At 48.0% G+C, this 14,067-nt stretch overlaps 1 protein-coding gene and 1 pseudogene across 2 annotated transcripts; both read right to left on the bottom strand.

Moving 5' to 3' along the window:
• Positions 1-1,567: 1,567 nt before the first annotated feature.
• LOC131916996 (large ribosomal subunit protein uL6-like) lies at positions 1,568-2,211 on the bottom strand (annotated as a pseudogene).
• A 5,848-nt stretch (positions 2,212-8,059) lies between these two features.
• On the bottom strand, positions 8,060-13,009 carry Odf4 (outer dense fiber of sperm tails 4). 2 transcript variants are annotated; one of them, XM_059270944.1, is made up of 5 exons: positions 12,828-13,009; positions 12,355-12,653; positions 9,030-9,203; positions 8,608-8,742; positions 8,060-8,413 (listed from the first exon to the last, which is right to left on the bottom strand). In XM_059270944.1, the coding sequence occupies exons 1-5, from the start codon at positions 12,872-12,874 to the stop codon at positions 8,244-8,246; spliced, it is 825 nt and encodes a 274-aa protein (XP_059126927.1). In that variant the 5' UTR covers positions 12,875-13,009; the 3' UTR covers positions 8,060-8,243. The 2 variants fall into 2 exon arrangements, with proteins under 2 accessions (XP_059126927.1, XP_059126926.1); XM_059270943.1 differs by having other exon boundaries at positions 12,355-12,656.
• Positions 13,010-14,067: the final 1,058 nt, after the last annotated feature.

Here is a 14,067-nt window from a genome sequence, read left to right on the forward strand (position 1 = left end):
GCTAAGTACGGTCCACACATCACTTAATGACTGAGTGACGGCCTGAGAAACGCTCTCTTAGGCTGTGTGAACAGCCTACAAAACAACAAGGCTCTATGGGGTATGTATATGTGAGGACATGTGTGACGTGTATATGTGTGAATGTGTGTACACGTGGAGGAGAAATTGGTTCCTTCTGTCTGCCATCTACCATATGGGTCCTGGAGATTAAACTGAGGTCATCAGGCTTGATGGCAAGTGCCTTTACCCATGAAGCCCTAACAAGATTCTTGAGAGACAGAAACAGGATAGCCTGGGCTACACAGTAAGACCATGTCTCAACAACAACTGTGGGGCCTGGAGAGAGGGCTCAGTAGTAACAAGCACATGTTCTTTTTCGATTTTTCGAGACAGAGTTTCTCTGTGTAGCCCTGGCTGTCCTGGAACTCTCTCTGTAGACCAGGCTGGCCTCTAACTGGAAGATCCACTTGCTCTGCCTCCTGAGTGCTGAGATAAAAGGTGTGTGCCACCAAGCCCGGCTGAAGCTTCTGTCCTTCATCAGAGACTTGAACATAAGCATGGCCCTAGAACTGAAGAAAGTGGGGGGGATCTGGAGCTGAAAGATGTGCCTGGGAGCTGCCCCAACCCGACCAGGTGGAGCAGCAACTGAGCTGAGCTGCTGACCTGACGCTTAGTATAGCCTTTCTTGTAAAAAGGGAAAAATGGCTGAAAATGGAACCATGCTCACTTTCAAATGTTGTTAAAAATGTCCCTGTGGTTCAAAATAGGAAGAAAGAGACTTTGGGGAAATAGTTCCAGTTTCACTAAACTGACACATACAAATCTACTGTGGATGACCTTTCTCAATACTACCACACACATACAGGAAAAGTAACGTTAATGCTATATAAAGTCACTTGGAAAACAAAGAAAGATGGGGGGGGAGAGGTGTTTGGGGAATGTTAACTTAGTTGGTAGAGTGCTTGCCTAGCTTGTGTTTGGTTCCCAGCACTGAGTAAAATCAGGCATGGGGATTGCACGCCTGTAATCCCAGCGACCGGGAAGCGAAGGCAGGGGAATTAGAAGTTCAAGGTCACCTTTAGTTCACATCCTTGGCTACATGGTAAGCCTGAGCCTCAGCAACCCTATCTCAAAAACGCCCAAAGAGGGGGCAGCAGATGGCTCAGCCAGTTACGGCACTTGTGACGCCTCACAGTCCATGTGGTAGGAGGGAAACAACTTCACAAGCTGTCCTGACTTCCACACAGAGACTATGGTACAAGATTGCACACACACACACTATAAAGTTTTTTTGTTTTGCTTTCTTGTTGTTTTTGGTTTTTTTTTGTTTGTTTGTTTTGTTTTGTTTTGTTTTTGAGGCAGGGTTTCTCTGTGTAGCCCTGGCTGTCCCGGAACTCACTCTCTAGGCCAGGCTGAGACCCACCAGCCTCTGCCTTCTGAATACTAGGATAAAAGATGTGTGCCACCACTCCCAACTAATATAGTTTTTTTCTTAAACGTAGTTTTTTTTTTTTTAATTTTTCAGTACAAGTCTTTTACTGTCCCCAGAGACACCCCATCTCATAATTCAGGATCTTGTTTCTGGAGCTGAGTGACTCAGGTCTTGCTCATCAGCCTGCTGCACTATTTCCTCCTCAGACACTTAGATGCCATCCAAAACCTTTCCGACATCCTTGTTTTTACCTATCATGGCTTGCGGAATCAAAGGCCCTTAATTTGAAACAATTTCAATTGTTACTTATTTCTATCAAGGATTAATTCATCCTCCTGGGCTTGAGAGACAGAACAAGAAACATGCATCCTCATCTGGACCCTGAGGATTCACTTTTCACCCAAGAAATTTGGGATTTCAACCAAGGACCCTGTCTCCTGAATTATGGGGACATGAGCACACACAGACCTCACCTTGTTACGGAAGACCAGGGTAACACTCTTGATTGTGTTCAGAACATGGCTGCACATGGTGCGGCCAGCGGCCAGTCCCTTTGTTCCCCCAACATTTGTCACCCAGAGCCTCTCCCCGCCCCCCCAAGGAGCCTTGGCTCTAATTGATGTGACTGAAATCCCTCTAGAGGGTTCTTTGGGGCCCTTCAGAGTGATGTTGACATTTTCCGGAACATCTACAGCCTGGTTGCTGAGAATGGTCTTCGTTCTTGCAGTAGATGTGGCAAAGATTAATGTAGCTTTTTTTTTTTTCAAAATGCTCATCATTTTCTAACTTATGACACCAGTATAATACTGATACCACAAAGACTGAAATATTGACAAAGAATATTTTAAGCATAGACTAATATTTCTTGTGAAAATACATGGAAGTCCCCTAACATATCAGTGCATCAAATCTAATTTATAATTTATAATAAAGTTAACTCACCATGACCAAGTGAAGTGTATCCCAGGAATGCAGTCTAGTTTAACATTTAAAAAAAAAAAAAAGAGCCAGTGATGATACATGCCTTTAATCCCAGCACTTGGGAGGCAGAGGCAGGCAGATGTGCAAGTTTGAGGCCAGGCTGGACATTCGAAAAACCAATAAATAAATAAGTAAATAAAAAAAAAATATAAGGAGTGGAGTAGGAAGCCATGTCAAAGACTCTAGCCTCAGATCCATAGGAAAATGGCAAACACTCCCCTAGGGGAGGGATGAGTCTCAGAGACAAGCAAAGCCTTCCTCTCATCCTAGTGCAGATATTGATAGTGTGTGCAAAAATATTCACCATAGCTTTCTCCCGTGGGTGTTTAGGGCCTGAAGACTGCTCCTCTGCAGAGACTTCTTACCGAGATTAGCTAAACCAATCTCTTTGATCCAGTTCTATATGATAACCACGCCTCCCTGTTTATCTGTATAACGACCACGCCTCTCTGTCCAGCTGTGTGTAATGACTACGCCTCTCTGTCCAGCTGTGTATAATGACCACGCCTCTCCGTTCAGCTGTGTGTAATAGCCATGCCTCTCTGTTCAGCTATGTGTAATAACCACGCCTCCCCGTTCAGCTGTGTGTAATGACCACGCCTCTCCGTTCAGCTGTGTGCAATGACCACGCCTCCCCAGTCAGCTGTGTATAATGACCATGCCTCTCCCTTCAGCTGTGTGTAATAACCACGCCTCCCTGTTCAGCCCTGTGCAATGACCACGCCTCCCCAGTCAGCTGCGTGTAATGACCACGCCTCCCCGTTCAACTGTGTGTAATGACCACGCCTCCCTGTTCATCTGTGTGTAATGTCCACACCTCTCCGTTCAGCTGTGTGCAATGACCACGCCTCCCTGTTCAGCTGTGTAATAACCACGCCTCCCCGTTCAGCTGTGTGTAATAATCACGCCTCTCTGTTCAGCCATGTGTAATTACCACGCCTCCCTGTTCAGCTGTGTGTAATAACCACGCCTCTCTGTTCAGCTGTGTGTAATGACCACGCCTCCCCGTTCAGCTGTGTGTAATAATCACGCCTCTCTGTTCAGCTGTGTGTAATAACCACGCCTCTCTGTTCAGTTGTGTGTAATAACCACGCCTCCCCGTTCAGCTGTGTGTAATAATCACGCCTCTCTGTTCAGCTGTGTGTAATAACCACGCCTCCCCGTTCAGCTGTGTGTAATAATCACGCCTCTCTGTTCAGCTGTGTGTAATAACCACGCCTCTCTGTTCAGCTGTGTATAATAACCACGCCTCCCCGTTCAGCTGTGTAATTACCACGCCTCCCTGTTCAGCTGTGTGTAATAACCACGCCTCCCTGTTCAGCTGTGTGTGTAATGACCACGCCTCTCTGTCCAGCTGTGTGTAATGACCACGCCTCTCTGTCCAGCTGTGTATAATGACCACGCCTCTCCGTTCAGCCATGTGTAATTACCACGCCTCCCTGTTCAGCTGTGTGTAATAACCACGCCTCTCTGTTCAGCTGTGTGTAATGACCACGCCTCCCCGTTCAGCTGTGTGTAATAATCACGCCTCTCTGTTCAGCTGTGTGTAATAACCACGCCTCTCTGTTCAGTTGTGTGTAATAACCACGCCTCCCCGTTCAGCTGTGTGTAATAATCACGCCTCTCTGTTCAGCTGTGTGTAATAACCACGCCTCCCCGTTCAGCTGTGTGTAATAATCACGCCTCTCTGTTCAGCTGTGTGTAATAACCACGCCTCTCTGTTCAGCTGTGTATAATAACCACGCCTCCCCGTTCAGCTGTGTAATTACCACGCCTCCCTGTTCAGCTGTGTGTAATAACCACGCCTCCCTGTTCAGCTGTGTGTGTAATGACCACGCCTCTCTGTCCAGCTGTGTGTAATGACCACGCCTCTCTGTCCAGCTGTGTATAATGACCACGCCTCTCCGTTCAGCTGTGTGTAATAACCACGCCTCTCTGTTCAGCCATGTGTAATAACCACGCCTCCCTGTTCAGCTGTGTGTAATGACCACGCCTCTCCGTTCAGCTGTGTGCAATGACCACGCCTCCCCAGTCAGCTGTGTGTAATAACCACACCTCTCTGTCCAGCTGTGTGTAATGACCACGCCTCTCTGTCCAGCTGTGTATAATGACCACGCCTCCCGGTTTAGCTGTGCGTAATGACCACGCCTCCCGGTTCAGCTGTGCGTAATGACCACGCCTCCCAGTTCAGCTGTGCTATGGCTTCTCCAACTGGAACCCCAAACCACCCGACCCCAGCTTTTCTGTGTTTCTGTATGTGTGTCTGTCTTTTCTTCATTCCCTTGTTGCCCCAGTCAGATGAAGGAAGTCCCTGGAGTCCGTGCAAGGACTTGGCAACATAACAAGGGCCTGAAGGGACAGCTCAGCGGTTGAGAGCATGCGCTGCTTTTCCAGAGGACCAGAGTTCGATTCCCAGGACCCTCAGCAGGCAGCTCATAACTATCTGTTGTAATTCCAGCTCCTCGAGGATCTGACGATGCCTTCAGCCTCCCCAGGCACCAGCATACACATGCACATACCCGCACTCAGACAAAAGATGTATAGGAATGTTAATAGCAACTAAAGAATTAAATTTCATAACTAAAGAATTAAAAGCCTAAATGTCTACCTATAGGGGAACAGATAAACAAATTGCAATGTATTCACATTAATTAAAAAATACAAAATTATAAGAGAGCAATTACTTACACATACAAAAGCCCAGTGGTTCTGGGTGCCTGGTTTTCCTCTGCTCTTGTTTTTCAGAGCTGGGGATGGAAGCCAGGGCCTTCTGAATGGCAGGCAAGGACTCTACCACTGAGTTATAGCCTCAGCCCTGGATGATCTCGTGGTGTTTTTTCCAAACTCTCTTAGTTTTCCTCCTTGTTCTCTTAGACTGCTCACTCTGGACACAGTTAACCATGGGCAAAGAGACTCCTGCAGCAAAGAACTCGGGCTTTCTGCCAACAGACAGGAAAGGACCCTATCGGAAGGGATCCTCCAGCTCCAACCAAGAATGCAGACACTCTTCTTTTCCTTTTCTTTTTCTTTCTTTTTCTTTTCTTTTTTTTTTTTTTTTTTGAGATAAGGTCTCCCTATGTAGTCTCCCTGGACTGCCTTGAGCTTGCTTTGTAGACCAGGCTGGCCTCAAACTCAAGAGTCACCTCTGCTTCCTGGGTGTTGGGATTAAAGGCATGAGCCACCATACCTGGCTTCCCAGCCATCATCTTGACTTGTAACCTCATTACAGACCCTGGGTAAGGGCCATACAGACATGGCAACTCCATTCCTTGACAGTGTGTTCCAAGAAAATGGAATCAATGTGCCACGGAGGTGTCTACATTTCCTGTCGACTGCAGTGTTACTCACGGGAACCAAGATACAAAATCACATTAAGTGCCTGCTAAGAGGGACGAGTGGAACAGATGGAATATGTACACAATGGAATACTGGCCGCTACAGTTTTTTTGTTTTGTTTTAATTTTCTGGAGCTGAGGACCGAACCCAGGACCTTGTGTTTGCTAGGCAAGTGCTCTATCACTGAGCTAAATCCCCAACCCCTCCCAACCCCACTCCCACACTCCCCACACCCCGCTACAGTTTTTTATTGTTGTTTTTTGTTTTGGTTTTTGGAGACAGGGTTTCTCTGTGTAGCCCTGGCTGTCCTGGAACTTGCTTTGTGTAGGTCAAACTGGCCTCAAACTCACAGTGGCCTCGAAATCACAGAGATCCACCTGCCTCTGCTTCCCAAGTGCTGAGATTAAAGACATGTGCCACCGGTGCCCAGCCTATTTTAAATTTTTTATGTTCATTTTACATGTAAGGGTGTTTTGCCTGTATGTACGTCTACGGGCCTTGTGTGCCTGGTGGCTTCCAAGGCTAGGAGATGGCATTGGATCCCCTGGAACAGTTACATGACTATGAGCCACCATGTGGGTACCTGAAGTCCAACTCAGATCCTCTGGAAGAGCAACTAGTACTCTTAACTGCTGAGCCATCTCTCCAGCCCCTTATTCAGCCTTTAACAAGAAGGAACGCCTTTAATCCCAGCACTTGGGAGCAAAGGCAGGTGTATCTCTGTGAGTTCAAGCCCAGCCTGGTTTACATAGAGAACTCAAGGACAGCCAGATACATAGATAGAGAGACCCTATCTTAAGAGAGAGAGAGAGAGAGAGAGAGAGAGAGAGAGAGAGAGAGAGAGAGAGAGAGGGAGAGAGAGAGAGGAGGTTCTGCCATTTGCGACAACACCAAACCCAGGAACCGAACTCAGGTCATCAGGCTTGTTGGCAAGCACTTTTACCCACTAAGCCATCTCAATGGGCCCAAAAGGTGTAGCTTTTTATCAAAAGGAAGACATAAATGCAGAAGATCAGCACAGTTATAGCACATGACTACTATTGGCTCTGTGGTGTGTGTGTGTGTGTGTGTGTGTGTGTGTGTGTGCTGGCCTTGAACTTAGGCAATCCTTCTGCCTCAGCCTATGGAATTGCTAAGACTGCACACTCAATGTATCATATTCTATTTTGTTTATTTATGTATTTATTATTTATTTATTTAGAGACAGGGTTTCTCTGTGTAGCTTTGGAGCCTTTCCTGGAACTGACTCAGTAGCCCAGGCTGGCCTCGAACTCACAGAGATTCTCCTGTGTCTGCCTCCCGAGTGCTGGGATTAAAGGCATGTGCCACCACTGCCCGGCTGTATCATATTTTGAAAGAAATCTGAAGTGTAGATTTTAGGTGATCTTCCCACATAAGCCATTCCACATTATGTACAGGCTTCAAACATCATGATACATGATACATGTATACACAAGTTTGATTTGTCAATGGAAAAATAACAACCAATTTTTAAAAAGAACTATTTAACTAAAGTGCTTCTAGAGTCCTGTCCCTCAGACTCTATGTAAAATAATGTTTATTACTTCAAGGCAGTAAGTTGGGAATACATTTTGTTTTTTGTTTTGTTTTTGAGACAGGGTTTCTCTATGTAGCTTTGTGCCTGTCCTGGATCTCACTCTGTAGACCAGGCTGGCCTCGAACCCACAGAGATTCTCCTGTGTCTGCCTCCCGAGTGCTGGGATTAAAGGCGTGTGCCACCACTGCCCGGCCAAGGGAACAAATTTTTATCCAGCTCCAATCATAAACTAGGTCTTATTAAAGGGGATAGATTATATATAGACTTGGAGAATGGTGCCGTTTGTACTATGCAGTCTGGCTAGCCCTGTAGATATTTGTCTGTGGTCCCTGCAAAAGCTGCAGTTGCTTTTTCCAGCCAGACACATATGTGTGGTTTGGCTTGTTATGTTTTATTTTTGTTTTTGAGGCATCAGACTGGCCATCCTCCTGCCTCAGCCTCCTGGGATTATAAGGCATGAGTATACTTATGCCTATACCAAGCCTGGCTAAGTTTACTTTGGTTTTTCTGCTTTCAGTGCTATTCCATCAAACCCAAATTCATAGGAACGCCAGGTCAAGTGTTCTAGCACGGAGTCCCTCCTGCCTACCCACAGGTCTGCTATGGTAGAGGCTGGGCAGGTAGGTTTAGGGACCAAAGGGCGTCAAAAAGTTCACAGGCAGGAAGGACTGGAAGCCAACCCAGCAATGAATTTTGTTTTTCTCCCTTCCGCTCCCTCCTCCAGGTCTCCTCAATGACCACCAGACATGACGAAGAAGAGATGGACAATTTATTCCACATCACCTGAGCCACAGACGAGGCCGAGTTGAGGGAGGGGAACGCAGGCTGGTCCCCAAATCCTCCTGTGCTCATTCTTTGTCGCGATGAGGACAGACCTAGCCAATGGTGGCTGGGCAGGGGGCTAAGATGCATTTAGATAAACTTAGTGCCTTTTGGTTAATCCTCCTCCTTATCAGGATCCAGGACGTCGTTCTGGCTGCTGGAGGGCTTTTCGGTACTCATCAGAGGCCCCGTGGCCCTGCTGTTGCAAGGACTGTCGATGGAGGAGGAACTACTGTCCATCATCACGCTCCAGAAGCTTTTATGGTTGAGGTAGCAAAGGATCCCTAGGGGTGGGGCCCAAGAAAAAGGGAGAAGCAGAGGCATGGAAGGTGACAGGTGAGGTGAGCCACGGGGAAGGTTAGGTCCCTATGGACTCTCCGGGTGGGCATGGGAGTGCTGCCCGCCCCTTCCCTCCAAACATCCTCTGCCCTGACCCACCCGAGTCCCTTCCTTCCCGAGGGCGCTCCTAACCACTCACCACAGGTAAGATACAGGATGAACACTAGCCAGCCAATGAAATAGCTCCACCCGATGGGGACCGATATGTTTCTCTTCAGCTCGTAGATCCAGAGGTTAATGGGGAACAACAGGAGGGTGAGGAAAATGAAGGTGACTGGGAGGCAAGGGTGGAGAGATCTTATTCTCACCTAAGAATCGTACAGGAGTTCTGCCTCATCTGCTGAGCTACAGCCGCCAACCACTCACACCGAGTCCTCGGCCTCCCGGAGGAGGCTCGAGGAAAGCAACCCTCCTGTCTACGGGATTCCAGAAGTAGTGCGCCCCAAACGCTCGCTCCACCCCAGCGCCCCAAACGCTCGCTCCACCCCCAGAGGAGAGGGAGACATGCCCAGGATGACGTGGGACAGGGAATCAAGGACCTTTTTCAGAGCTGGGGGGCACCTTCACAGAAGCTCAGGATGATTCCAATCAAGCCAAAGAAAGGCATTCTCTGCAGGCGGGGCAGGTACGGCAGGTGCAGCCAAGCGGTGAGGGCAAAGCCCAGCCCCAAGGCCAGGATGAAACTTATCTTAGCCACCCCCAAAAGTGGATGGACTGTCCACAGCTTAAAACTGTCTGGGGAAAATGATAAAACAGGGAGGGACTCAGGATTCACAAACGTGAAATACGATCAAATGAACAAATACGAGGAAAACACTCAGGTCGTGCAGAACCAAAGAAATGCACAATTAAGATCATAAATACTTTTGCTCAAGTAACATTCTTGATCCAGAGACTGCTTGGTAATTCCAACCACTTGAATATATAAATATGAGCCAACGTGGTGGCTCACCCCAATGAGCTCAACACCAGCAAGGCTGAGTAGGAGGAGAGACCTGGGTTTGAGGCTAGCTTGAGCTACATAGTGAGTTACAGACCAGGCTGGACTACAACGTAGTATTTCAAAAAAATAAAAAATAAAAATAGCCGAGTGTGGTGGCTCACACCTTTCATACCAGCACTAGAGAAGCAGAGGTAGTCTGATCTCTGTTAGCTACATAGTGAGACCCTCTTTCAAAGCAAAACAAAACAATAAAAAATTTTAAAGCCAGGCATAGTGGCCCACTTCTTTAATGCAGCATTCCAGAGGCAGAGGCAGGCAGATCACTGCAAGTTTGAGGTCAGTCTGACTTACAGTCATATATATATCAAGTACCAGGACAGCCAGGGCTACAGAGAAACCTGATCTCAACAAAACAAAACAAAAAAATGCCGACTGGGCAGTGGTGGCGGCGGTGCACGCCTTTAATCCCAGCACTGGGGAGGCAGAGGCAGGCGGATCTCTGTGAGTTTGAGGCTAGGCTAGGCTAGGTCTACAAAGCGAGTTCCAGGAAAGGCGCAAAGCTACACAGAGAAACTCTGTCTCGAAAAAAAAAAAAAATCAACAAGAGAAAAATAAAAAGAAGGAAAAGAAAAATCAGGACACAAACAGTAATTCTCAAAAGAAAAAATATGCAACATGTCAATGGACTTGCAAAAGCGTTCGTGGCTCTCCGTTTTTCAAGAGAAATCTTGCAAATGTACTCACAGTTTTAGACCCCGAAGCCTGGAATGGGTGGTAACTGGCCAGTTCCGGAGGCTGACTCCAAAACATCTTCCCCATTGTCCCAAGGCAAAGTGGTTGGCTCCTTCTGAATGAGTCTAACTTCGTTAATGACCGTGGCCTCATGGGCCACACCTCTCAGGTTGTTCCTTTCCTGGCATGACTGCATGTTTTTCGAACCCTTTACCCTGTTTTGTTTTGTTTTCTCTCCCAAACTCACTGCAATCTGGCTAAACGGGGCCAGATTCTTCCCACACACCAGTCCCAAAGGCTTCTTCCTTCCACGAGATCAGATGTGGTTACAGGAATGTCCCCCCACTCTTCCATTACCAGCTTTCTGTGTTTGTTGCCTGTTCATCTCTGACTAAATACCCAACAGGAACAGCTTCAAATGAGAAAGGTTTATTTGGGCTCTTGGCTTCCGGATTTAGTCCATGGTCACTTGGCTCCAGATAATTGGGCCATCGTAGTGGCGGGAGCGTGGGGCACAAACTGTGAAAAGCATAGATTCTTCACTGATTAGAAGAAGAAAGTGCTGGACGTGGTGGCCCATACCCTTAATCCGAGCAGAGGGAGGCAGAGGCAGGCGGCTCTCTGTGAGTTCGAGGCCAGCCTGGTCTACAGTGCGAGATCCAGGACAGCCAGGGCTACGCAGAGAAAACCTGTCTCAACCAGAAACCAAACCAAACAAGCAAAAAGGCAGTGAGTGCGGAAGTCAGGTGTGGTGGCTCATGCCTGTGACACCAGCTCTCAGGAGGCTGAAGATGGCGGTTCAGAGTCAGCCTGGGCTACAGAGTGAGGCCCTGGCACAATACAAACAAACAAACAAATGGAAATCAAATACGCAGTAAAGAATGAGCACAATTATGCAAAACCATTTAAAACTTTCCAAAAAAAAAAAAAAAAAGACTGGGGATGTGACTCAGTGTAGGCGCTTAGCATGTGTGGGGAGCACCACAAAAAGAAAATGCTGACCGGGCAGTGGTGGCGGCGGCGCGTGCCTTTAATCCCAGTACTCAGGAGGCAGAAGCTGGTGGATCTCAGTGAGTTCAAGGCCAGCCTGCTCTACATAGAGAGTTCCAGGACAGCCAGGGCTACACAGAGAAAACTTGTTTCAAAAACCAAAGAAAAAAGAAAGAAAGAAAAGAAAAGAAAGAAAGAAGAAGAAGAAGAAGAAGAAGAAGAAGAAGAAGAAGAAAAGAAAGAAAATGCCTAGCCATCTTTGAGTAGCACCACAGAGCAAGATACATATAATTCTGTATCTGCCTTTGTAAAGTTTACACTTTCTTTTGTAGGTGAAAAGCACTCAAGCATTGCTAGTTCATGGGGTATGACCCCCGGCTCCAATCTTCCCATCTACAAAATAAGGTCAATTATCCCCATCTCTTGTGGCCAGTGAACAATTTGGCTGGACAAATAGCATGCCAAAGATGGTATTTTTTGTTTTCCCATATTTCTCCTTAAGAAGATATAATGGCTATATACCTGTTTTTTGCTTCTGTGAAGGAGAATGAACAGACGAAAATGGACATCCAGAATTGGACATTTTGGAAGGGGTGAGGGGAGAGCACGAAATGAAACTTGAGTCAGAAATGAAGCGGCTGTGAGAATTTAGGAAAGCAAGGACTGAGGAAGCCAGACAATGAAGGGGAAGTGCAGAGCTGGCCCCCAGAGGCATGACGTCAGGAGAAGGAAAGGAAACCGGCAGGAACTGGCGAAGGATTGCAAGAGAACACTCAGGGAGTCATCTCAGGGCTCTGGGTATGCAAACCCAGGCGGAAACCGCACCTCCCAGGTGAAAATTATGTTATTCGGGAATGATCCAGACATCTCTCAACATTCTGTGTAGCCCTGGCTGTCGTGGAACTCACCTCAAACTCACAGAGATCTGCCTGCCTCTATCTCCCAAGTGCTGGGTTTAAAGGTGTGTGCCATCACTGCTCAGCTCGTCTTGACATTCTTAAAGCAAAGTCCTTTGGACTTTTCCCAAAGAGGTGACATCTACTGGATCAGGTGAATTGATTTGGCCAAACCAAAGGAAGAAAATGACCCTCAGAGGCCACCATGCCAGCAGAGCCATCTTGCAAATCAAATGAAGATGGCTGATAGGCGGGAACAGGACTGTGGGGGCCACCCCAGAGGTCAAGGCAGGCTGGAGACCTGGGATGGGATGAAGGGACTCACCTTTCCCACTGTCTGAACTGGAGCAGCTTTCAGATATGCAGACGTACAGAAGCCCTGTGGACATTTTATGGATCGAGGTGTAGACTCTATTGGTGATATTTTTGGGGTAGCGCTGATGGAAACGACTCTTAGAGGGGTACAGCCATTTCTTGGAGAAGACCATGACCAGAAGAAGGAGGAAGCCCACCAGGCTGAATTCGGAGGCCACCACCTGGACCATCCAGCGGGAACTGTGTCTAATTCTCCACTGAAGGGGCAGCACGGAGTCGCGGCGCTGATCCGTGAGTGACCGCCTGTTCCTGCTGCGAGAAGGGCCGGAGTCCTGCACAAGCTCTCTCTGCTCTGCCCAGGCCACCCCTCCTCCATCTCCCCACTAGGCCTCCTCTTCCTTCCCGGGCCTCTGATGCCTAGTCTCTGCCATCTTGGGTGTTTATCCCTCTCCAACCTCCCACCCCTACCCTTTCCACACTCACCTGGCTCTTATCTCCTCATCTTCTTCCTCAGTCAGATCAGGTTCCATCACAAGCCTAGTGTCTGAGGAAGAATGGGGAGACCTCTTTTCAGGCACCTGAGCTCCAAATCCAAGAGAAGGCCTCGCCCCATTCCGCTGAGTGGGCCCTAACTGCCATGGAATATTGCTGGGGAGCAGGGAGATGGGGGATGGGCTGTGGATTCAGCTCCTACCCATTCTCAAAATTCTATTCCTCTGGCTCCAGCCCCCTAACGGTGGATCCAATGCCTCCCTCCTAGCTGCTGCCTCCAGTTACCCAAGGTCTCTGAGAGACCCCACTTCTCTTCTCTAATCCTAAATGCTCACTGACAGGGAAGGAGAGGGAGAGAGACAAGCCTCTGGGAAAAGACCTAAATAGCTTCCTTCTTTATTGTTGGATGCTTCTTCCAAACATACGGCAACCTTCCCACTTCTTCCCAGCTTCTCCGCTTTCCCGTCTGACCTTTTTACTCAGTTCCCATCGACCATGTGACCCCGACCCTCGCTGCCCCTTTCTCTTGACAAGTAGTTCCTATGCAGCTCAGGCTAGCCTGGAACTCACTGTATATCCCAGGAGGACTGACTGGAAAAAGAAATAAAGAGGAAAGGCAAGAACATGACCGCTCCTAGGTAAGGTGGAGGAGAAAGTTTATTGTAGATAAAATGAGAGCATAGGCAGGGACAGGGACACCTGGGAGAGTCACACGTGAAGAGACAGGGGAGGGGAGAGAGGAGGGGAGAACCAGTTGTAAAAGCCAGGAGGCCCAAAAGACAAGGGGCAACCAAAATGGCTGGGTTACACAGGGAAGTTCAGGGCGGCGAGGTGGATAGAGGAACTGAGGGATGCCGGGAGAACCTGGCAGCCAATGTCTGCTTTGATATGTGAAATAGGCACCACAGCCATTTATTTGTTCCAGGTTTGAGACCTAACAGTGACCTGTGACCTCATAGCAATCCTCTTCCCTCTGCCTCCCAGGTGTGAGGTGAGCTACCGGTGTCTGACTTTCTTCTTCTTCTTCTTCTTCTTCTTCTTCTTCTTCTTCTTCTTCTTCTTCTTCTTCTTCTTCTTCTTCTTCTCCTCCTCCTCCTCCTCCTCCTCCTCCTCCTCCTCCTCCTCCTCCTCCTCCTCCTCCTTCTTCGGATTTATTTATTTTTACATGCATTAGTTTTTGTCTGCATGTATGTCTGTGTGAGGGTACCGGTTCCCCTGGAACTGGAGTCAC

Source organism: Peromyscus eremicus, chromosome 8a (assembly GCF_949786415.1).
Source record: "Peromyscus eremicus chromosome 8a, PerEre_H2_v1, whole genome shotgun sequence".
In the NCBI taxonomy this organism is placed as follows: domain Eukaryota; kingdom Metazoa; phylum Chordata; class Mammalia; order Rodentia; family Cricetidae; genus Peromyscus; species Peromyscus eremicus.

What these genes read in the sequence shown, in the direction of transcription:
- Odf4 (XM_059270943.1), bottom strand. Translation starts at nt 12,874, where the DNA reads ATGGAACCTGATCTGACTGAGGAAGAAGATGAGGAGATAAGAGCCAG. An exon ending in GATGAGGAGATAAGAGCCAG is followed by an intron (nt 12,657 to 12,827) that starts GTGAGTGTGGAA and finishes CCCTTCTCGCAG; the next exon opens with CAGGAACAGGCGGTCACTCA. An exon ending in CAGTTCAGACAGTGGGAAAG is followed by an intron (nt 9,204 to 12,354) that starts GTGAGTCCCTTC and finishes CATTTTCCCCAG; the next exon opens with ACAGTTTTAAGCTGTGGACA.